Raw genomic sequence first — 23551 nt, forward strand, 5'->3', positions numbered from 1 at the left:
ATGTATTAGTGCAGCGGGATACAGGGTACAGCAGGAAGGACCCTGAACTATTGCAGGAGTTAACACAGCCACCGAGGAACATGTGCCTAATCCAGTCAGAAGGAGTTGGTGGAGACGTAAACAGGCAGATGTCCAACAGGAACAGTCGTATAACTCACAGCGACTCCAGTTTATCAAAGATTTTGCCTGTCTGGTCTCTACACCTCAGCCAATGGCCCTTCTGAGCTTTTAAACCTTAAATCTCAAAATAGGGGGGCACAGTTACAAAGTAAGGGTTGCGGCATTCTCCGTCGGCGGGATTATCGCCGGCAGCGTACTCGCGCCCGCGTATTTCCCGACGGCTTGGAGTGGCCCACGGTGGGAAACCCCATTGGCCGGCTCCATGAACGGAGGAACTCGCTGCCGGCGGGGGGGCGTGCTGTGCGGGGAAACGGGGCTGGCGGGACAGAGAATCAGGCCTGGGGTCTCCCATTTAAGACGGAGGTGGGAAGGAATTTCTTCTTTCAGAGGGTCTTAAATCTTTGGAATTCTCTACCCATGAGGTTAATGGAAGCTGAATAGGCCGAGTTCGGCACCTTTTTGACTGGCATCTCAGTGAAGGGTTAGGGGGGCAGGCAGGAAAATGGAGCTCAGGCCACAGTCAGATCAACCATGACCTTGTTGCATGGCGGAGCAGGCTCGAAGGGCCAAATGGCCCACTCCTGTTCTTATTTCTTACATTCTTCTTCAACAAGTGAGAGTTTTGAGAAATGAAGGACTCAATGAAGAAGATACATGAAAAATCGATAATGATCAACTCCCAATAACCTATCTTCTAACCAGTGCTAAGATGCCACGTGGTCTCCCTCGGTTCCTCATGCACTCAGCTGATTCGCTACATTTCCTGCCTCACCTTATTGCCTTTCTCTCCTGGATTTCCCTTCACGCCCCTCTCGCCTGAGGCTCCCGGAGGTCCCCGTTCACCCTATAAATAAAGAAAAAAAATATGTTTTAAAAGCGACAATGCACAGCGTTCACCCAATTCCAAACAATCTGAGCGGAGGTGACACAGGAAATACCAGAGAGGACCAGAGGTAGAAAGAAGAGACTGTTCTTACCTGGTCACCTTTACTTCCTGACAGGCCAGTGATCTGCAACGGAATGAAAGAGTTGCCACAGTTAGAAAAACTTCAAATTTAGTTGGAAAGAGGACGTAAGTATTCTGCACGGGGATATAGACGGGTTTAAGTGAAAGGGCAAAAATTTGGCAGATGGCGTATAATGTGGGTAAATGTGAACTTGTCCACTTTGACTGGAAGATTCGGAAAGCAGAATGCTATTTAAATAGAGAGAGACTGCAGAACTCAGTGGTACAGAGGGATCTGGGTATCCTGGTTCACGGATCAGGAATGGTTAGTACGCAGGTACAGCAAGTGATTCCGAAGGCAAATGCAATGTTGCCATTCATTCATTGAAAGGGAAATTCAATATAAAAGTAGGAATGTTTTGCTACAGTTGTACAGGGCATTGGTGAGACCACAATTAGAGTACTGTGTGCAGCTTTGGTCTCCTTATTTCAGGAAAGGATTAAAATGTGTTTGAAGTGTTTCAGAGGAGGTTCACTCGACTCTTAGCTGGGATGGGATGGGGCGGTTTTGAGAGGAAAGTTGGTCAGAGTGGGCCTGTGTCCATTCGAGTTTAGAAGATCGAGAGGTGGTCTTACTCAAAACACGGCTAAATCGCTGGCTTTGAAAGCAGACCAAGGCAGGCCAGCACGGTTCAATTCCCGTACCAGCCTCCCTGAACAGGCGCCGGAATGTGGCAACTAGGGGCTTTTCACAGTAACTTCATTTGAAGCCTACTTGTGACAATAAGCAATTTTTATTTTTCATATAAGATCATCAGGGGTCTTGACTCGATGGGCCTAATGGCCTCCTTCTGCACTGTAAAATTCTATGATTCTACGACAGGGCGAATGCTGAGAGAATGTTTCCCCTTGAGGGGAAATAAGGGGCTGGATTCTCCGTTTTAGAGACTAAGTCCAGATGCCAGAGGGAAAACGGTGTTCTTTTATTACAGGAAAACTGGTGTAAAATGGTCACCAATTCCCCCTTTTTGCTGGGGGCTAGCAGGAAGTCAGCGTAGAGTTTGCAGCTCCAGCTGCCATTATGGCCCTGAGCATTTCCGGGTCAGAGGCCGCGCATGCGCATGGCGGCGGCCTGCAGCGGTCACACCGTGCTCCGCGGCGGACTCAACCCGCGGACCTGGACCACCAAAGTAGTGCACCCCTCCAAGCGCTCACCCGTACCAGACCGCCTGCCCACAGTGCCCCCCAGCCCCAAATGAAGCCCCCCCCCCCTGCCCTGCCGATCGGCCCTCTCACAACTATGGCGGCCCCAGACTAAGTCCACAGCCACCACGCCGGGTTCACGAGCAGTGTGAGCACACGTAACCCACACTGGAACCCGGCCGGTCGGGGACAGAGCATCACGGGGCGGGCCTCAGATCATCAGCGCGGCGTACTCCTAGAGTTCACCACTTTTCAGGGGGCGGAGAACTTTGGCGGCAAAACGGATTCTCCGCACCGTCGCCGAACGTGATTTCTCCAAGGGGTCTCACAAGGAAAGGCTAAAACGGGGGGAGCCAAGGGTCCGGAGAGGATATTGGATGGAGGACCCTTCAGAGATACAGCCATAGAAACATCTAAAGTTCAGTGTATTGGTGGACAAGGCGACAATGAGCAGCAAGTGTGAGTGAATGGGTCAGAAAATGAGGTGGAGAACATGCGGCAGGCTTAATTTATAAACCAGTGTCAATTTATCATTTCAGAAACGGGAGTTGAACAAATTACTGACTGGGAGCAAAGGTGAAGATTTTCCGTGATGTTAAGTTTGGAGAATGGGAAGTGTGGAATGAAACGGTTGCGTATGGAGGGGAGAAGTCCATGCTGAACTGTGGGAGATCGAGACGGATAAACAAGAAGGGGAACAAGTTGACCCCTCTGAGTATTTGGAAGGTTTATCCAGAACTTCCCTTTCGGAGATTAAATGATTAGTGGAGGAGAATGTAGGAAGGGTGGCCCAATGGGTCAAGTCTCCACTTTTCACTGTTGATGTGGCAATGGAGGTCTATTGGGGGTATGAGAGAACCATCAAGTTAGCGCAACGAGAAAGTTGCTTCTGTTTTGTGGACAGGCTTGGGTGGTTGTTGCTAGGGCTGGTGGAGAAAGTCATATGCCCTTGCTACTAACGCAATCTCAAAGCAGAGGGTAGGCTGTCATTCTAGCTGAAATGTGTGTTGGTCTGGAACTTATTCCTCAGACGCGACAGATCTACACTTGGCCAATAACATCACAGTTTGTACCAATTAGTTAGGAACACAGCCAGGACCCAACAATCATACAGATCATAGAAACATAATTGTTGTGTGTCAGAGAATGCACCCCTGCCGGCAGGACGTCACGTGATTTGCAGTGACGTCAGCAGAGAGTGTTTGCGCGGACTTCAGTTCTCCATCTTAGATTGAATGAGCAACATCTCCGAATAAAACCTCTCATCCTGTTTGTAAGAATCCAAGTATATGGCGCCTCCACACCTTTTTCTCGTTGTGGCAAACTCAGGGAGAGAACAAAAGAGAAAACGGGCGACGAGGATTGAGGCAAGAAAACAGAATTGCTGAAGAAAAAATATTGCCGACACGAGGGAATATTCTAGGGATTGGGCTCACAGGCGCCAATGTTTAAGGTTTTAAAACAAAAACACAACACAACCATGAGTATGAAGAACTACAGTTTGAAAGCTTGCTGCCGTTGAAGTGGGTAGAGTCTGGGCTGCAGTGACCTCGCTTCTTGTGTTCTCACTTTTGGCAATGTTGTATATTTAAAAAATCAATGCCGGACACACATTTCTGATCATTGGACAAAGAAGAAGACAGAAGATTGGGAAAATTCCCCTCAACATAGTGGCTATAGGTTGGAAGCAGATTCAATAGTAACTTTCAAAAGGGAAGTCAAGGTAACTTTTAAAAATGTGTTCACGGGATGTGGGCGTCGCTGGCTGGGTCAGCATTTACTGCTCATCCCGGAGAGAGGAAACCACATTGTTGTGGATCTGGAGCAACACGCAGACCAGACCAGGACCTGAAGGGCATTAGCGAACCAGTTGGGTTTTTATGACAATGGCTTCATCTTTAGACTTTTAATTCCAGATTTTTAAAAATTGAATTCAAGTTTCACCATCTGCCCATGGTGGGATGTTAACGCAGGTCCACCACAACCTTATCCTGGGCCTCTAGATTACTAGTCCAGCGATAATATCACTATACCACCGCCTCCCCGCCTTGAAGAGGCATAACACGCAGGACCATGAGTAAGGATAAGGTGATGGGACGGGTTTGATAGCTTTAACAATGAGCTGGCACAGGTCGGATGGGTTTAGCGGCCTTTTTCGGCCCTGTTTTTTCCGTAACTCTATGATACTTACAGAGCGTCCTGGTTCTCCCTGTCTCCCCTCATTTCCCTGTTAAAGAAACACATTGAAAAAGTTCTTAAATACATGTCAGTTCACTGACAGCAACTATGACACGGGATCACGAAATATGCCCCAATACGAGAAAGAGAAAGGCCCTATGTGTAAGGACACGGGGATTAATTAGGTGGAGTAAATCGGCCACCAGCTACTGAAGGTGTAGGGCAAAGGTCGAAATATTGGGCTGGATTCTCCGGCCACCCCAACCGCGCGTTTCTCGGTGGCGCGCCATTCGCTGGCAGCGGGATTCATTACTCCCATGGGATTTCCCATTGGAGCCGCCCCAGGCTGCTCGGAAACCCGCGGGCAGGGGTGCTCCCCCGGCGGGAACAGAGAATCCCGGCGGCCGGAGAATTGCGGCCCTGATCTGAATGAGGAAGCCGGAAGACACACGATTGACGCGATTGAGAAACGGAGCAGGCACAAAGCAGAGTCCAGCTCTCCAAAATTTACCGTCGAATATGTTAAATGTTTGCACAGCGAAAGGAAGACCTGCATTTCTATGCTTCCTTTTCATGACCGCAGGGGGCCCCAAAGCTCCTTACAGCCAATGAAGTGCTTTCGGAGTGTAGGCGCTGTTGCGATATGGGAAAATGTGACAGCTAATTTGTGACGCCCACTCCGCATATCCCCTGTGACAGCAGAAACAGCAGTGTGACAATGCCAGATAAAGACTGGACAGGCCGGGGCTGTTTCCCCTTGGACAGAGGATGAGGAGGGGGATATTCGATTGCGATGCATAAAATTGTGAGGGGCCCCGGACGGAGTGGATGGGAAGCATCTATTTATTTTAGCAGAGAAGGTCAGTGACTAAGGAGGGGGGTCATCGATTCAAAGTGACTGGTGGAAGGATTACATAGAACAGTACAGCACAGAACAGGCCCTTCGGCCCTCAATGTTGTGCCGAGCCATGATCACCCTACTCAAACCCACATATCCACCAAATGTGCATCTCAGGTGCTGTAACTTACAGGGTTGCTGACCAAATGCTGGAAAGTGGGAACAGGCTGGGGTTTCGTCCACCACGAAGACAAACGGGCCAAGTGGTCTCTTTCTGTGCTGTAAACGTTCTACGATTCCGATCTGTTTTTCAATGCTGGTTGAAGGATCAATATTAACCAGGACATTCAAACAGCTGGTCAGTGCAGGAGGACTGCAGCTCCAGCGTTCACAATGGGGTGGAGCCCTCTCCGGAGTCCCCGGAGTCGACCGGTGAAACTCAACTGCTCTCTTGTGATCGAGAGGTTCCGTGGCAAGTCAAACGAGAGATCAGGTAAATGCAGCGTTAGACAACGCAGGTTGAATTATTCACAAAACAGAAAGCTGGGAGACACTTTTCTTCAACAGGCGCTGGAAGGTCAGTGGGGCAGAGGAAGGAGGGGGTGGCAGGAGTTGTGTTTTGTGTGTGGGGTGGAGCTGATTGGCAGTGAACGACTGACCGGCTGGATGGTCTCCCGACTTCCCCTTATGAACTACATTCTCACCTTTTCACCTCTGGGACCACTGAGACCTGGCAATCCCTGTTCAAGGAAAAATAAATTCTGGAATTACTGCAGGGACAGCACAAGAGCATCAGCAAATATTTCTAAAGTAAGCAAAGTACTGTGGATGCTGGAATCTGATACAAGAACAAAGGATGCTGGGAGAATTCAGCAGGTCTGGCACCGTCTACAAGGAGAGAGAAAGCAGTTAATGTTTCGAGTCCTTTTGGTGCTTCATCAGAACTGAAGAGCGGGATATAAAGTGTAGCTGTGAGAGATTACAACAAAACGTGACAACTTCAACAACAAAAGACAGATGGTCTGGTGTGGGAGACGGAGGGAAGTTTGCATTGAAGCAATACATGCAAGAGATATCTGGGCGCACAGTGGTTAGCACAACTCCCTCGCAGAGCCAGGGACCCAGAAACTGATTTCACGTGGTGTGAAGTTGGCCAACTCAAACTCCACTTCCGAGCAGCCCTGGAGCTGCAGGGCCCATGAACGAAGGCCTGGTCGGTCTGCTGCCCCTCATTGGGGTACAGGTCCTGCCCTCTGGCACTGCCAGCCAATCCGATTGGCCAGCAGCTCCATCGGTCCCAGGAGTGCCAGCAGGTTGCCAGTGGAGCTGCTGGGACTGCCGCTGAGAGGGGAGCCCCAAGGCCTCGCATCATCCCTTGGAGCGTGATCACTTGGGCTGGGAGGGTTTGGAGTGTTGGGGACAAGGGCCGTGTGGAGAGTAGGGACTGGCTTTAAGAGAGGGAGTGAGTTGGAAGGAAGTAGGAGTTCAGTCTAAAGAGGGAGGCTATCCAATGAATGGCAAAGGGAGCCCTTTAACCATTTGAGGTTAAAAACTGGCTTCATGCTCACCCTCTGCTGTCCACGCCAAACGTACTATGGTGTGGCTAGCGTATTATTACGGTCAATAGGCTTGATATTTTAACAGGCAGGGCTGCCGATTTCTGGGGTGACCTCAGGGTTGCACAGGAAACTAGTGGGATGGGTGCCCATGTCATTTTCCGTGTCCCCCCACAGGAAGCATACCAGCCGGGGAATGTAAAATTCAGCCCATTGTCTCAAAGCTCAATACATAAATAAGCGAGGTGTAGAAGTTAAATCATAGGTCGGTGTGAATGGCCATCATCCATTTTCCCATTGAACAGGAATGGCTTCAAATTTCCAATCATTCTGGGTGGAAAACAGAAGTATTGATCATGTGGTCACCTGACTGAAACTGTCTTCAGGTAATCAATTTTACTTATTTGAAAAACCAGGGAGAAACCAGTCAGTCTGTAAACAACACAGCAACAGAAGATAAGGCAGCAACATCGATGCATTAAAACTGGAGACTGCAGTATTCATCCCCTAATCCTACTTAATTTGACCTTGCCCTCTAATCTTCATTACTTCCTTTGGCCCTTCACCTGTAAAAGAAACGGATGAGATTGGGACAATACTTACAGCTGATCCCGGCACGCCAGGTGGTCCGCGTTGTCCTCCATCCCCCTGATAACAGAAATATTGAACCATCAGTACCCCCTCTGAACGATCGGACCCCCCCTCCCCCCCCCCCCCCCCCCCCCCCTCCAAACAGGCTTCCGACGGCCCCTTCTAGGCCAAGGTCCCGCCGGCTCAGAGGATGTTAGAACGACGCCTGGCGGGACTCGACTTTTTGATGACGTCCACTCGGCCCATCTGGGCCAGAGAAACGGCATGCCGGCCCAGGCCGGAGAGTCGTATCATACCCCAACCGGCACCACGCCGACCACGCCAGCCCCAATCACGCCGATTCTCCGCTCTGCGGAGAATCGCATCCCGGCATCGGGGCGGTGTGGTACGATTTGCGCTGCCGGCCAGCGCTTCTCTGACCCGGCGGAGGGGTCGGAGAATTCCGCCCCTGAGACATGCTACATTGGAAACTGCTGCTTCATTTCTCGCACACCTAGTTTGGTCACACCACAGGGCAACTACATGAATAAAGGAGAGTGTCATTCACTCTCGAGTGGTTTGCCCTATTGATTCGTGCCTGAGCTCACTGCCTGCCTCCAAATTCCTGGAGTTACTGACACCAAACAGCCTAAAATGAGATAATGACACCAGCTTTCGACTCCGCACGTCTCAAATGTGTTTATCTTTCTTTCCCTCTCAGTAATGAAACTTGGAGGCCGGTCACTTTCCCTGTCACTAAACAGAGAGAAGAGAAGGAGGAAGAGCAATCAGAAAGTAAGAGCGAGAAAGAGAGAAATAAAGAGCCAGAAAGAAAAAGAAGTGGAACGAAGGGAAGGAGGGAGAGAAAGAAAGAAATGAAAGCAAAGGAAAAGAGAAAGGCTGGCGTTTCCGGCCCCACTCTTGGAGGGACCTATCGCGAGTAGGTACGGAGGATATGAAGAGGCAGCCAAATATCCATCGACATTCGACGGCACTGGGAAATCCCGGCCAAGGAGAGAGAGAAAGATCAAAGAGAGAGAGATAGAGGATCATAAAAGACAGGCCAATTTACATGTATATGGAGTTTTTCATAGCCAAGTCCCAAGTTTAGTTGCAGCCAATGGTACTTGCGAAGTGCAGTCACTGTTGTAAGGCAGGAAGCAAACGTTTCTAAATGCCAGCATTGTCTTCAGCCTGACAGTGCTCACTTACCTTCGGGCCTGAAGGTCCTACCGCTCCCCTGCCTCCCTGCAAAAAGTAAACAGCACTATTAGTCACGTGACTTTTCTACTTTGTCCATTTAATTAACAACTTGGGAGGCCCATTATTAGAACGGACAGGCATTCCACCTCTATTCCATTACCGCCTTCAATGTGGCAGTCGTGGTCTGTCTTGTTCGCAGTGACAGGCACCATTGGGTTTTTTTTAGACAACAGGCGCCTCCAACCATTGTCCAGGGGCAGGGAAAATAGTACATGGTGCAATAATAATAGCCACAACATAGATTTAGTTTATTTTGTCACAGTTACAGGATGTCATTTGTGATTTTGACAAGACCAGTTCTAATTCTGTGGGCCAGAGGCGAAACCCAATCAGGAGGATTCAAACATGGAACTGCAGGAAAGATGGGCACAGATGTTAGACGGCAACAAGGCATCCAAGAACTTGGAGATGAGGGAGATGGGAAGGTAGTTTGCATGGACGGGTGAGATCAAGGATTATCTTTTTGAGGAGAGGGATTTGGAGGAGAGAGGGACAACACCTTGCAGGGAGAGAACCAGTAACAATGTTGGCTAACATGGGGATCAGGTGGGAAAGTTGAGTGATGAGGAATTTTGTGGGAATAGGGTCAAGGGAGCAGGAGGCAAGTGTCATAGAGATTGAGTTGGCTAGGATAGTACTCGCTGGAATTCAGAAGAATGAGGAGGGATCTCATAGAAACCTGTAAAATTTTAACAGGACTGGACAGGGTAGATGCAGGAAGGATGTTCCCGATGGTGGGGGTGTCCAGAACCAAGGGTCACAGTCTAAGGATAGGAGAAGACCATTTAGGACAGAGATGAAAGGAACTTTCTTCAACCAGAGAGTGGTCGGCTGAGGAAGTTGTTACCACAGGAAGTAGTTGAGGCCAAAACACTATGTTTTCAAGAAGCAGTTAGATATAGCATTTGGGGCAAAGGGGATCAAAGGATATGGCGGGGAGTGGGGGGTGGGAAGGCGGAATCAGGCTATTCAGATGGATGATCAGCCATGATCATAATGAATAGCGGAGCAAGCTCGAAGGGCCGAATGGCCTCCTCCCTATCTTCTATGTTCCTATGAATGAAGGGAGATAGGAGGGAAGGATGCAAGCTCAGAGCTGGTGCAGGCGGGAACTTTAGCTGGAGTCTGGAATAATTTGTGCGTGTACATAATTAGTCAGGGCTCCTGGTAAGGTTTCACTTGACCCTTTGTGACATGGGAGAGGTCATGGATTTGAGAGGTGCTCCCGAAGAAGACTGGCAAGTTGCCGCAGTGAACTTTTACAGAAATGGCACAGCAGGATCCCACAAAATAAAAAGGGTTGTAAAGACTGGGAGAAATCACTTACCGGGGACCCTGATGAACCGATCTCACCTGGCTGGCCTCTGTCTCCCTATCCATCAAAAAACAAAAATAAGATGACGCATTAAAATACCCGCCTGGACATTTTGGTTTGAGCTGTTCTAGTCACTCCCTCTCGTCCTCCTAATTCTTTCCAGCAGCAGCCCGAGATAACCTATCACCCATTCCTGTTCCAAATCTGGAACCAAAAGGACCCCACCCTAAGGATACTACGCCAGCAAGCTTGAAAGAAAGATTGAATTGAGAGAGATAAAAGAGACAAAGGATAAACAGGAAAAAAAATCTTGTTTTTCTATTTTTAAAAATCTACTATTAAAAAACCAACTATAATTAAAAGCTGAAGGAATGAGACTTTGCACCGGAAAAAATAATTTTTTACTCCCAGAGAGGTTGTTTTGTTGAAGTTAAGACATATCACATTGCTAAAAGGACACTTGCACCGCAGTAGATAAACCCTAACATTTTAGTTGAGTTTAACCGCTACCTATTCAGCCACTTCATGCTGGTCCAGTGTTGAAATGCTGAGTCACTTGGTGAGAAACAGATATGCCGTGGCTTCTGGTGAAGCAGGGTGCCTCAGACAGCAAATTCCAATGTGGTGGATGGAAATTGCTGTCCGATTTCCATGTAAATAACGGTGAACGGCAATAGCCTCATCCTTATTTCCACTGTAAAAGCTGAGCCCATTGAGGGCAGGACCTTGCATTCTTGGCCCAGTGTGTCCCCATGCTTACTTACCACCAGCTATCAAGCAAAATTCCGAAATACTCACCCATCCGCATTAACTCAGCCGAAGACTCTCCACTGACAACATTCTTTCCCATCCCTACCAGCCCATAAGAACATCATATTCTGTGGCGCATGATTAAGGAAGAGAAAATCAAATTTAATAGAGGCTATTTAAAAGGGTAGTGTGTGGGATTCTCCATCCTGCCGCACCTCCCCACCGGCAGCTGGATTCTCCGTCCCGGCAGCTGGTCAATGGGCACCCCCATGCCATCAGGAAATCCGTGGACGAGTGCGCTGCCGGCGAAACGGAGGATCCCACCTGCTGTGTTATTCACCATGGGGTAACACAGACTGCAACTGGATGCAGTTGTACTTGACAGTAGACTCCAAACTGTGATGTTAGTTCAATACACTTTACTGATCTAAACGTGCTTACTATAACTAACTAGACCAGATTAGCTCTGAGCCACGTGTAGAAGGTGCTAACTAATACATACACCCTGACTGTCACTACAGTTGTCACCAGTGGAAAGAGGCAGAGTGTTGACGCCTTGTGCGTTTTATAGTGGGAGACCACCTTCTAGTGTTCTGCCTGGTGATTGGTTGTGTTCTGTCCTGTGTGTTGATTGGCTGTACTGGGTGTCTGTCACAACCTGTCTGTATCTCATTATGAGCATGAGTGCATATCATGACAGGAACGACGGAGAATTCAGCTGAATGTATATGGAACTTAGCACTGAAACACTTGCCTTGTCTCCCGGTTCACCATGAGGTCCTCTGGGGCCCTGAAGAAATCGGAGAGATTAACAATTAATCATGGGAACTTTGAGACGTGAGTGACACTTGAGATTCTGCATGTGCACATTTCCACGTCATGTTATTGTTAACTAATTGAAGAAGGACAATACATTTCCTATCTTTATTCTGACATCAAATTAACTCAGCATTTTGCTGAGCAGTTTGCCTCCAGCTGACCTCAAGGAAGTATTATCTTTTCAATCACGTGATCATAAAGGGAAACACGAGGTTATATAACTCGGCAGCAGAATAATGTTTTATTTGTCGAATGGTGTAAAACAGCATACCCTCCATCTCACACTGCAAGCAATTTCACAGGAGATGTGTTATTCTCGAGTCCATGGAATATCATTACACCACACAGCAGGACAAAGACCTTCAAACTAATGGTCTCTGAGGCACCAGGACTACCTCTGCCCCACACAAAAGACATAAATAGGCATTTAACGTTTCCGTAAAACCAAATTTCCTGGCCAAGATATCCCCCCTGAACCAGTTCTCCTATGACATTGATCATGTATAAAACTGAAAAGTGGATCAGCAAATTACTAGACAATGGAACTGGTTTGCATTGATGTTGCCACACACAAACCCAACATTCACACAGTGCAGACATACAAGAAAGACACACACGTACACAGAGACACACAGACCGACATTCACACACAATATAGACATACAAGAAACACATACCGCACACAGACCAACATTCACACACAGTACAGACATACAGGAAACACACACGTACACAGAGACACACAGACCAACATTCACACACAGTACAAACATACAGGAAACACACACATGTACACAGAGACACACAGACCAACATTCACACACAGTACAGACATACAAGAAATATACACCACACACAGAGACACACAGACCAACATTCACACACAGTACAGACATACAGGAAACACACACATGTACACAGAGACACACAGACCAACATTCACACACAGTACAGACATACAGGAAACACACACACACTCACACAGAGACACACACAAACCAACATTGACATAGAGTACAGGCATACAGGAAATACACATGCACACAGACACACGCACACACACACACAGATCAGCATTCACATACAGCAGACATACAAGAAACACAAACCGCACACAGAGACACACACAAACTAACAGTGACATACACGGGGCTGGTTTAGCACACTGGGCTAAATCGCTGGCTTTTAAAGCAGACCAAGGCAGGCCAGCAGCACGGTTCAATTCCCGTACCGGCCTCCCCGAACAGGCGCCGGAATGTGGCGACTAGGGGCTTTTCACAGTAACTTCATTGAAGCCGACTCGTGACAATAAGCGATTTTCATTTCGTTTAATTTTTCAACTCCATTTACTCACCTGTGCTCCATACTATTAACTAACAAACATGTATTCATCTCTTGACAGATTTTATTGACCCCCAGAAATCACAGCCTTGTGTCAAATTACTCTTTGATAGAATGTGGGTGTCACTGGCAAGTCCAGCATTGCTGCCCACCTCTAATTAGCCTGGAGAAGATGGTGGTGTGCTGCCTTCTTGACCCGCTGTGCTACATGTGGTGTCGGTGCGAACACACTATGCTGTTAGGGAGATAGTTCCAGCATTTTGTAGTTCCAAATCAGGGGCTTGGAGGGGAGCTTGCAGGTGCTGCCATGCATCTGCTCTCCTCGTCCTTTGAGGTGGCAGTGGTCACTGCGTTGTCGCGCGTCCTGAAGGCCGCCTTGGAGAACGCTTACCCGGAGATCAGAGGCTGAATTCCCTTGACTGCTGAAGTGTTCCCCGACTGGAAGGGAACATTCCTGCCTGGTAATTGTCACGTGATGCCCGTTCATTCGTTGTGCGAATTTTATATTTACACATGTTTATATGTAAACCTCACTGACCAATGTGAGATTCCAATGTGGGGGACTATGCAGCGAGGAAGCCCTTTAATGACATTATGAGGGCAGAAAGCTCATTCCATCCCCAGTGGAGGGTTGGTGGAGATATGAAAATGGGCTCTCAGCCACGAGATTCTCGTTTTTTAAACTCCCGCCGGATTCTGCACCCATGGCACTGCCACCTGCCATAGGGGGTTCCCCATACCCATTGGAGGGGTGCTTTCGGTGTGCGTGGGGATGGTCTGTGTGTCTGTGGAAGGGTTGTTTTTTTAAGATCACGAGCGGAGTGCCTTTATTTGATTCCCAGTGTTTCTGACCTTTTCCAACCCTCCCAGATCCATTGGGCGAGATTCTCCGCACTCCTGACGGTGCGGAGAATAGCGTGGCTCGTAAAATTTTACCGCCACACTGTTCCGACGCCCTCCCGCAATTCTCCCCCCCCCCCCCACGCCCAACTCCCGACACGAATCGCTGCCGCCGTTTTTTTACGGCCGGCAGCGATTCACAGCTGATAGATGGGCCGGGTTCCCAGCCCTTTACGGCTGTTTTTACGAACGGCAAACACACCTGGTCTGGCCGTTCGTAAAAACGGCCGTAAACACTCGCATTTTATAACCATGGCACCGATTGGCACGGCAGTACCACGGCCGTGCCAAGGGTGCCATGGGCCCACGATCGGTGGGCACCGATCGCGGGCAGCGGGCCCGATGCCCGCGCACTATTTGTCCTTCCGCCGCCCCGCAGTATCCATTCGCGGGGCGGCTGAGGGGCATCCCGGCCCGCGCATGCGCGGGTTTCGCGCAAATACGCGATGACGTCATCCGCGCATGCGCGGGTTGGAGTCTTCCAATCCGCGCATGCGCGGCTGACGTCATATGACGCGTCAGCCGGCGCTAACTCCGGCAAGCGGGCTTAACGAAACTCGTTAAGCCCGTGATGCCGGAGCTTACGGCGTCGGGCTGCTAGCCCCGACCGGGGACCAGAATCGGTTCCCGGTCGGGAAGGGGGGGCTGGCGTCAAACCCGCCCGGATTTGACGCCAGCCTTACGATTTCTCCCCATATGGGAGAATCTCGCCCATTAATTTTCTCAGCGCTTCCCAATGTGACGAGAAATGCCGGCTATGCAGCGGCAGAAAAAAGAAAATTCCACCCCACGTTCTTTCTCCAATGCATATCGAACTTTAGTCTCCGTTTGGGAGACTAAGTCCCCACGTCGGCGTGAACACGGTGGTGTTTTACGCCGGGAAAAGTGGCGCAAAACGGCCACCGATTCCCTGCTCCCTGCAGCGGCCGCGCCGTGCTTCATGGCGGACACAGCCCACAACCCAGCCCGCAAAAATAGTCGTCCCCCTCCCTTCGGCCGGCTCGCATGCCCCGGATCGCCCTCCCCACAAAGCCACCCGCCCCCCCCCCCTCCGCCGGTGGATCGATCCTCCCCATACTGTGGCGGCACTGAACTGAGTCCGCAGCCGCCACGCTGAGTTCCCGATGGGTGAGGCCATGAGAGACCCCCGCTGTCGGGAACTCGGCTGGTCAGGGACGGAGCATCGAGGGGCCAGGCCTCAGGTAATGGCCTGAGGTCGTGGATATGGCGTGTGGCGTACTCCTAGGCATCATCCGGTATTCCCCGCCCCGTCGCCGAACGCCAAGGTGTGACTCCGAGTGTGTGAGAAAAGAGCAGAAATACTTTAACACGGTGAATGAAAAGGCTTTCTCCACATAATTTAACAAAGGTAAGCCATTTGGTTTGTTGAGATTCGTAACTTCACTAACCCGGTCACCTGGTTCTCCTTGACGGCCTGGTACTCCCGGGAAACCTTCACCGTCGTTGCCCTGGCAATACAGAAAGAAAATCTCAGGCACCGTTTGGAGGAATGTCATTTTTATTAAAGCAGCCTTGTTTTTCCAGAATCGCCATGCGGTTAGTTGAGGCCGAGTAACAATTACTCACCAGCCTTGCTGCTACTCGTAGTAATGGGCTGGAGTAAACCCCAGCACCACCCTCGCCCATTCGGTGAATCAGCTTCCAGAGTATTGGTGCCAAGAAGCCATGTTTAATGGTCGGAAAGCAGGGCTTTCATTTCCAGTCACAGAGATTCCATCATGTTGATCATCTTGCCCTCACATTTCGTTTGATGGAAACACTTCCTTTGGTTCCCAATCTCAGCCTGCCCCAGCCCTCTGCCTCCCATTCCAGCTTCCAGCTGTTTCTTGACTGAATCCAGTGTCCTGGCTTGCGTGAAAGAAATCCAGTGCTTTTTTCCCACCACAGTTTGGGAAAATAAGTCAAGTTGGATAGCAAAAGGGCGGCAGGGTAGCGCAGTGGTTGGCACTGCTGCCTCACGGCGCCGAGGACCGGGGTTCGATCCCAGCCCCGGGTCACTGTCCGTGAGGAGTTTGCACATTCCCCCCCCCCCCCCCCCCCCCGTGTCTGTGTGGGTCTCACTGCCACCAACCCAAAGATGTGCAGGGTAGGTGGATTGGCCACGCTAAATTGCCCCTTAATTTAAGAAAGAATTGGATAACAAAGGGTCTTGGAAGTGTCAACGAGCGAAAAAGGACCAGCTGGAGAGGCGGAACGGCAGCAACTTAAAGAGAGCTCAGGAAGTGAAACTTGAAGGCCATGAGATCTCTTAGCCCGGTGGCTGATATGATCATACATCCAGACCCAGCTTGTGGAATGTCCAAGAGAGGTTGGGAAAACTTAGGTTGTTTTTTTAGCTACGAGGAGAGGTTGGAGAAACTCGGTTTGTTCTCACTTGAACGACGGAGGTTGAGGGGCGACCTGACAGAAGTCTACAAGATTATGAGGGGCGTGGGCAGAATGGATAGTCAGAAACTTTTTCCCAGGTTGGAAGAGTCAATTACTCGGGGGCATAGGTTTAAGGTGCGAAGGAGGGGCAAGGTTTAAAGGAGATGTACGAGGCAGGTTTTTTTACACAGAGGGTGGTGGGAGCCTGGAACTCGCCGCCAGGGGAGATAGTGAAAGTAGACACAAACGTGACTTTTAAGGGGCGTTGTGACAAATACATGAATACAACTATCTTGTCACAATTAGGCTTCACTGCAATGAAGTTACTGTGAAAATCCCCTGGTCGCCACATTCCGGCGCCTGTTCGGGTACACAGAGGAGAACTCAGAATGTCCAATTCACCTAACAGCACGTCTTTCGGGACTTGTGGGAGGAAACCGGAGCACCCGGAGGAAACCCACACAGACACGGGGGAGAACGTGCAGACTCCGCACGGGCAGTGACCCAAGCTGGGAATCGAACCTGGGACCCTGGTGCTGTGAAGCAACAGTGCTAACCACTAGGCTACCGTGCAGCCCGATTGCAAGATTAGAAAAAGCTGCTCACAATGGGTGTTGGGGGAAATTGCAAGAGTTTGCATCTTTATTCGGCAAGCTTGGAAATAAACCTGTCTTCCAGTATCGGCTGCTTTCAGAATCGATCTTTCCTCAACGTACAATTACTGGAATTAACAAAGAGCGGCACGCCACATCAAGCGTGGTTGAACAGGAGTCTTTCCCGCTCTTACCACGTGCCAGAGGTGTGTTGGAAACATTTGCAGGTTGACAATCAACCTAAAATAAAAGTAAAATACTGCAGATGCTGGAAATATGAAACAAAAACAGAAAATCCTGGAAAATCCCAGGATACCTGGCAGCATCTATGGAGAGAGAAAGAAGGCGTTTCAAGTCTGGCTGCGTTTTTCCAGCAATTTCTGTTTTTATGACCATCAGCCTGCTTGGCCCACATTATGAACTCACCTTCCCATCAGGTCCTGGGCCGGGGTTCGAACACGGAATCTCTGGCTCGGACACTAGCCGCTGCGGCACAAAATCAGCTCTTCATCAACCAGAATATGACACCGATGTCTGCCCTCAACCTGCCCCCCACAATCCTGAACCTGTGCCAACATCTCCTGCTGCCTCAGGCCACCTGAAAATACTGGGCGGGATTCTCCAGTCCCGTCCGTGGCGTGGGCCGTTACGGGAGAGAATGGAGAATTTAGTTTCCCAGCCAAAATTCCATTCACTTCCAGTGGCATCGGAAAATGCCAGCTGCGAACGAGGAAAGACGATTTCGGCCACTGTTTGTGGCTGACCTTCTTAAAGCTACTGATCTTTAAATCATGGAATGAAAATAATCCACATTTACCTTGTCACCTTTCTGTCCTGATGTGCCAGGGGGCCCTCTCGGTCCTGGGCTACCAGATTCACCAGGATTTCCCTTGAAAGAAAACGCATTGTTAGTTCTAACTGATATAATAGATCAGTGATGCAAATTCGTTCTTTTGGGTACTGCTCCTAATTCTTAAATACTAACCTGTCGCCCAGGGTCTCCTTTCTGGCCATTTCCGTCCACCGAGGTTGGCGAATCCTGTGGGAAAAGTTAAATGGTCAATCAGCCGTTTAGATCTGCTTTTCCATTAGGTCCAACATTAGGGGCGGGTTTAGCACAGTGGGCTAAAAAGCTGGCTTTTAAAGCAGACTAAGGCAGGCCAGCAGTGCGAGTCCAATTCCGAACAGGCGCCGGAATGTGGTGACTAGGGGCTTTTCACAGTAACTTCATTTGAAGGCCACTTGTGACAATAAGCGATTTTCATTTCATTTCATTTTCATTCCCACGCTGCCAGCGAACCTCCTTATTTAGCTGGGCAGGTGGGAGAGGAACGTCACCACAGTCCCAGATGACCACAGGCTACTTTCCCCTTTGGGGGGGGGGAGGGAGAGGGCTGACCGGTGGTGGTTTAACCTGAGGGTCACCCACATCTCAGGCGAAGGGCAAAGTTGAGAAGTCGGGGCCTTCCGTGAATGACCTCAGCCGGTACTGGGATTGACCCCGCACTGCTCTTTCCATCTCACATCTCTGTTGCCCAGTGGTCAAGCTGGAACTGTCGGGGATTCCCCCCATCAGTAAAATCACCTCAAACCTCGCCCACACTCTCCCGTGGAGGAGATTGTTGGGGAATGGATGGTGTGATGGGGAGAGGGTAGGAAAGAGATTGTTATGTTTGAATGCATTCTCTTGCAGCCTGACCTACTAGCATTGCAATCACCTCCATCTGTTTAACAAGGACACTAAACAAATCTTTGTATATCTAGATCTTAATAGGAACAGGATTCGAAGTTGTGTTTATTTTGTTTTAGTTCATGTGCGATCTACGCTGGCTCATCGTTAAATGCCCTTGAGAAGGTGGTGGTGAGCTGCCTTCTCAAACTACTGCAGTCCATGTGCTGTCGGCACACCCACAGTGCTGTTAGGGATTTTGACCCAGCGACAGTGAAGGAACTGCCGATATATTTCCAAGTCAGGATGCTATGTGGCTTGTAGGTGGCGGTGTTCCTATCTGCCTGCTGCCCTAGTAGAGTGTGAGGGTTTCAGAGATGCTGTCACTTTCTTTAGCAACATGCAGGAACGTATTTTCTGATATTAATGATTAACAAGAAAACACAAGTAAACCAAGATTGGTTGTGCTTTACCTCCTGAAACCTGACATGCCATCAAATGGTGAGAAATTATGGTGCTTTTTCAATTCAACTACTGAATCCACTGTGTACTTTAGATTCTAATATAGGAATTTATTTTGTGACGTTGGGTGACGTTGGCAAGGCCAGCATTTGGTGTCCATCTCTAATTACGCAGTGCGGTAGCACAGAGGTTAGCACTGTTACTTCATAACGCCAGGGTCCCAGGTTCGATTCCCGGCTTGGGTCGCTGTCTGTGCGGAGTCTGCACATTCTCCCCGTGTCTGTGTGGGTTTCCGCCGGGTGCTCCGGTTTCCTCCCCAAAGTCCCGAAAGAAGTGCTTGTTAGGGAAATTGGACATTCTGAATTCTCCCTCTGTGTACCCGAACAGGCGCCCGAAAGTGGCGACTGGGGGCTTTTCATGGTAACTTCATTGCAGTGTTAATGTCAGCCTACTTGTGACAATAAAGATTATTATTATAATTATCCTTGTACTGAGTGGCTTGTTCAACCATTTCAGAGGACATTTGAGAGTCAATCACATTGCCATGGGTCTGGAGTCACATGTAGGCCAGACCGGGTAAGGATGGCAGATTTCCCTCTCTGAAGGACATGAACGAACCAGCTGGGTTTATGTATCAATCAATGGGAGTTGTCATGGCTACCGAGGCTAACTTTCAATTCCAGCTGAATGCCAGTTATTTGGAGTTATATATAAGCCTACGAGTCTCCCTCAGCAGGAAAAATGAATGCCTGGGATGCAACCAACCTGCGAGGGTGAGGACTCAGTCTAACTGGACAATGAACAGAATGGGGACCCAACCGCACAAAGATAGATACAGCAAAGGGACACAACTGAACAGGGCAACAGGAATCACCGGGAGTCATCCAGAAAGGAAAACAGCAACCCGTCAGGCACAGCCACATATAGAGAAAGGCGAGCCATGAAATCCAGTTAAGGTGGAGGGATAGGAGATCTGACCAGTCAGAGAAACAGGAGTGAGTGTGATCTGTATCGTTGCCCAGTCAGGCAGTTGTGAAGGGGAGTCACATGCTCAGTGTGAGATACTTCAGATGGTAACATTCACACTATGGGGCCTTCAGTGTACACAGGGTCTCAGCGTCCTTTGGAAAATGGGGAGAAATGGGGAAGAGCACTATCTAAGGTCCCTCCTGGTAAGTATCCACGTTTGAGTGGAAACTGGCCAATAGTGCGGCTCAGGAGCCCATCTAACATTGGTAGGCCCTGGTCTCAACTACGGAGGGCTGGATTTGACCAGGCATAGAATCTCTACAGTGCAGGAGGCGGCCATTTGGCCCATTGAGTCTGCCAACCCATTGAAAAACCACCCTACCTAGACCCAATGCCCCCCCATTCCTGCAGCCCCATCCTAAGGGGCAACTTATCATTGCCAATCCACCTAATCTGCACATCTTTGGGCTGTGGGAGGAAACTGGAGCACCGGGAGGAAACCCACGCACACACGGGGAGAACGCGCAAACCACACAGAGAAAGTCAACTGAGGTCGGATTCGAACCCAGGTCACTCGCGCTGGGAGGCAGCTGTGCCAACCATGGTGAGAATGCAGCCCTGGGACCCAGCCAGGAAGCATTACAATGGTTAAGCTCTCAGGTATAGGACGAGCAGAAGACGCAGACCCCAGCAAATGTTGCATTTTTCAAGAGAGAAAGAGAGAGTGGCAAAAACAGTAACAAAGTTAAAGAAGGAAATACGCCACTAAAATAAATCAGTTTGCGATGATGATTGAATGGAACATTCACTTACTCTCTCACCTGGTTCTCCCTTTTCCCCCTGCAACAGAATGAGAAACAGAATAAGGAGAACATTCCAAGAACAGCCGCCTGCGGAGAAGAGTAAACTATTCATTTGCAATGCCGTCAGACAGAATTAAACACTGAACACTCTTCAAACCCCTCGGATGGTGTGGTGGAACACAGTCGATGCCGACTCTTATCAATATACAAGTACATAATTAAAGGCAATACTGAACTTGCAAGTTTTAATTGATTACTCTTGTTACTTTCAAAGTGAGTTTCAGAGCAGGTCGGATCTTGCTGAATTGACAGGAGATGATACCAGTGGGAGAGATGTTGAGGCAGGTTCACATCGGTTTACCCTTGTCCTGGCCTGCAGTTATACTGCCATTTACACATTGCAGTTTCCAGCACATGTGGAAGAGTAATTCTCGTACAGGGGATGTAAGTTCATCAAACTTAGAAGGGGTAGGAGGCCATGTCGGCTCCACAAGCCTGCTCAGCCGAAGATTTAGAAGATGCCTGATCTGTTCCTCAACTACGTCAACCTGCCTTTTTCTATATTGCCCAAACAGAAATATATCGACTGCAGTCTTCAAAGAGAATTTGAGATTTCTACTACCGTTGAGGGGCTGGACAGCTGGTATGTGACGTGGAGCGAGGCCTGCTGCGTGGGTTCAATTCCCGTAACCATCTGAGGTTGTTCATGAAGGCCCTGCTTTCTCAACCTTGCCCCTCGCCTGAGGTGTGGTGACTCTCAGGTTAAATCACCTACAAGCCAGCTCTTCTTACCCCCCTCAATTGGGGAAAACAGCCTATAGACATCTCGGATTATGGTGACTTTACACCCTTGGGATGTAAACATGCTTTCCTAAATGGTAAAATTCTAAGATTATGTACAAAGAGTCACTGGACTCGAAACGTGAGCTCTTTTCTCTCTCTACAGATGCTGCCAGACCTGCTGAGGCTTTGCAGCATTTTCTCTTTCGTCTAAAATCGTGTCCACTGATTCTTCATTCCTCCATCAGAGGAAATCGTTTGCTGTATTTATCATATTGAATCTTTTCGCAGCTCAACAAGATAGGGGCTGATTTAGCACACTGGGCTAAATCGCTGGCTTTTAAAGCAGACCATGGCAGACCAGCAGCACGGTTCAATTCCCGTACCAGCCTCCCTGAACAGGTGCTGGAATGTGGCGACTAGGGGCTTTTCACAGTAACTTCATTGAAGACTACTCGTGACAATAAGCGATTTTCATTTAATTTCATTTTCATTTTCAAGATTCCCCCACCTCCCCCAATCTTCTAAAGTCAGGCAGTGTTACTGGCCACAGAAGGACTCCTCTCACCCTCTTAGAAATAAAACCATCGGACCATTTGCACCCACCTTAGAGGGCAGCCGGAATCTCGGTTTTGAGGTCCCCTCAAACAATGACACCTGCAGCAGTCAAGCATTGCTCTAACCTCAGGAGTAGGACTTGAACCCACAACCTTCCTGACTGAGAGCACTGCCCATGGATCTACAGCTGAAGCCAAAGAGTCTCACTTCCAAGAGAACTAGCTTCAACTCAGCCACAAGCATCAAGCACAAAGCAGGGGAGCTATCAAGGGGGATCAAGTGGGTGTTTCTCCCTGGCTCTTGATATTAATTGTTCGTGCAAGGGCATTTTCTTTTGGATGAGTTGACAACGTACCTTGACAGACCTCCCAGCAGGTCCTGGAGGGCCAATGGGACCTCGTGGTCCGATATGGCCTGGAGGTCCAATATCACCCCTCTCTCCAGGAAGTCCAGGTGGGCCAGGAATACCCTGCAATGAGTATAGAAAGATGTGTTGAAGTAATGACCATTTTAAAATATAGTTCAGATATTGCATCAAACAACAATTTACCGCATTCACATAGCCTGTATAATATGGTTAAAAACATCCCAAGGAGCAACGGCAAATAACATTTGACACACCCACATCATCAGACATTAGGACTGGTGACCAAAAGCTTGGTGAAAGAGGCAGGTAAAAGATTGTATAAAGGCGGAGAGAGATAGAAAGGTGGAGACATGTACTATTGGAATTCCAGAGCTCAGGACTGAGGCAGCAAAAGGCAAGTCCAACAATGGTGGAGAAATTAAAATCTGGGTGCTCAAGGAGTTGGTATTGGAGGAGGACAGGGGTCTGTGAGGACTGTGGAAATTGAATTTTATTCATTCAAGTTATGAAGCACTCATTGGCCATCCCTAATTTCCCTTGAGGAGGTAGTGGCGAGCGGTCTTCTTGAACCGCTGCATCCACTAGTGTAGGTGCACCCACAGCGCTGTTAGGGAGGGAGTTCCAGAGTTTTGATCAGCGACGGTGAAGGAACGATGATAGATTTCCAAGTCAGGAAGTGAGCTACTTGGAGGGGAACTTCCAGGTGGTGGTGCTCCCAGGTATCTGCTGCCCTTGTCCTTCTAGGTGGCAGAGGCCGTGGGTTTGGTAGGTGCTTCCTGAGGAGCTTTGGTGAGTTACAGAGATCGGGAGTGTTCCAGGGTTAGGAGAGGCTACAGTTAGGGAAGATAAATCTCTGATTGGTCAACAGCCTCAATATAATTTCACTGATGGTAACATCTGAAGAGTTCCCAAGGAATCAAAGCGAGATTATGTTTTTGTTTCCTTAACAGAAGCAACCAATTGATTCCTGTGTCAGGCAATATCAGCTATTTTGGTATTGGAATCCTCCAGCCGTCAAGAAGTAATGGAACAAATATCACGAGTTATTTCAATGGAGGCTGAGGTCCAATGCAGGTACAGAACATGGATGGTTGTATTATTTTCATTCAAAGCATATCTGGCACGTCCTCCTTCAGCTCTCTGTCAAACCTGTTCCTAGCCTG

The 23551-nt window shown here is 49.1% G+C and overlaps 1 protein-coding gene across 1 annotated transcript in view; it reads right to left on the minus strand.

Annotated features, from left to right (window-relative positions):
• col7a1 (collagen, type VII, alpha 1) overlaps positions 1-23551 on the minus strand; it is a 408534-nt gene that overhangs the window by 204266 nt on the left and 180717 nt on the right. The window contains exons 40-52 of the mRNA XM_038812016.1: positions 22377-22490; positions 20694-20720; positions 17766-17819; positions 17598-17669; positions 15209-15268; positions 11494-11529; positions 10002-10046; positions 8624-8659; positions 7445-7489; positions 5990-6025; positions 4461-4496; positions 1098-1130; positions 893-964 (exon numbers count right to left, since the gene is read on the minus strand). Coding sequence (XP_038667944.1) covers positions 893-964; positions 1098-1130; positions 4461-4496; positions 5990-6025; positions 7445-7489; positions 8624-8659; positions 10002-10046; positions 11494-11529; positions 15209-15268; positions 17598-17669; positions 17766-17819; positions 20694-20720; positions 22377-22490 — 666 coding nt within the window. The remainder of the gene's footprint in view (positions 1-892; positions 965-1097; positions 1131-4460; positions 4497-5989; positions 6026-7444; positions 7490-8623; positions 8660-10001; positions 10047-11493; positions 11530-15208; positions 15269-17597; positions 17670-17765; positions 17820-20693; positions 20721-22376; positions 22491-23551) is intronic.

This window comes from Scyliorhinus canicula, chromosome 11, assembly GCF_902713615.1.
Source record: "Scyliorhinus canicula chromosome 11, sScyCan1.1, whole genome shotgun sequence".
Lineage (NCBI taxonomy): Eukaryota > Metazoa > Chordata > Chondrichthyes > Carcharhiniformes > Scyliorhinidae > Scyliorhinus > Scyliorhinus canicula.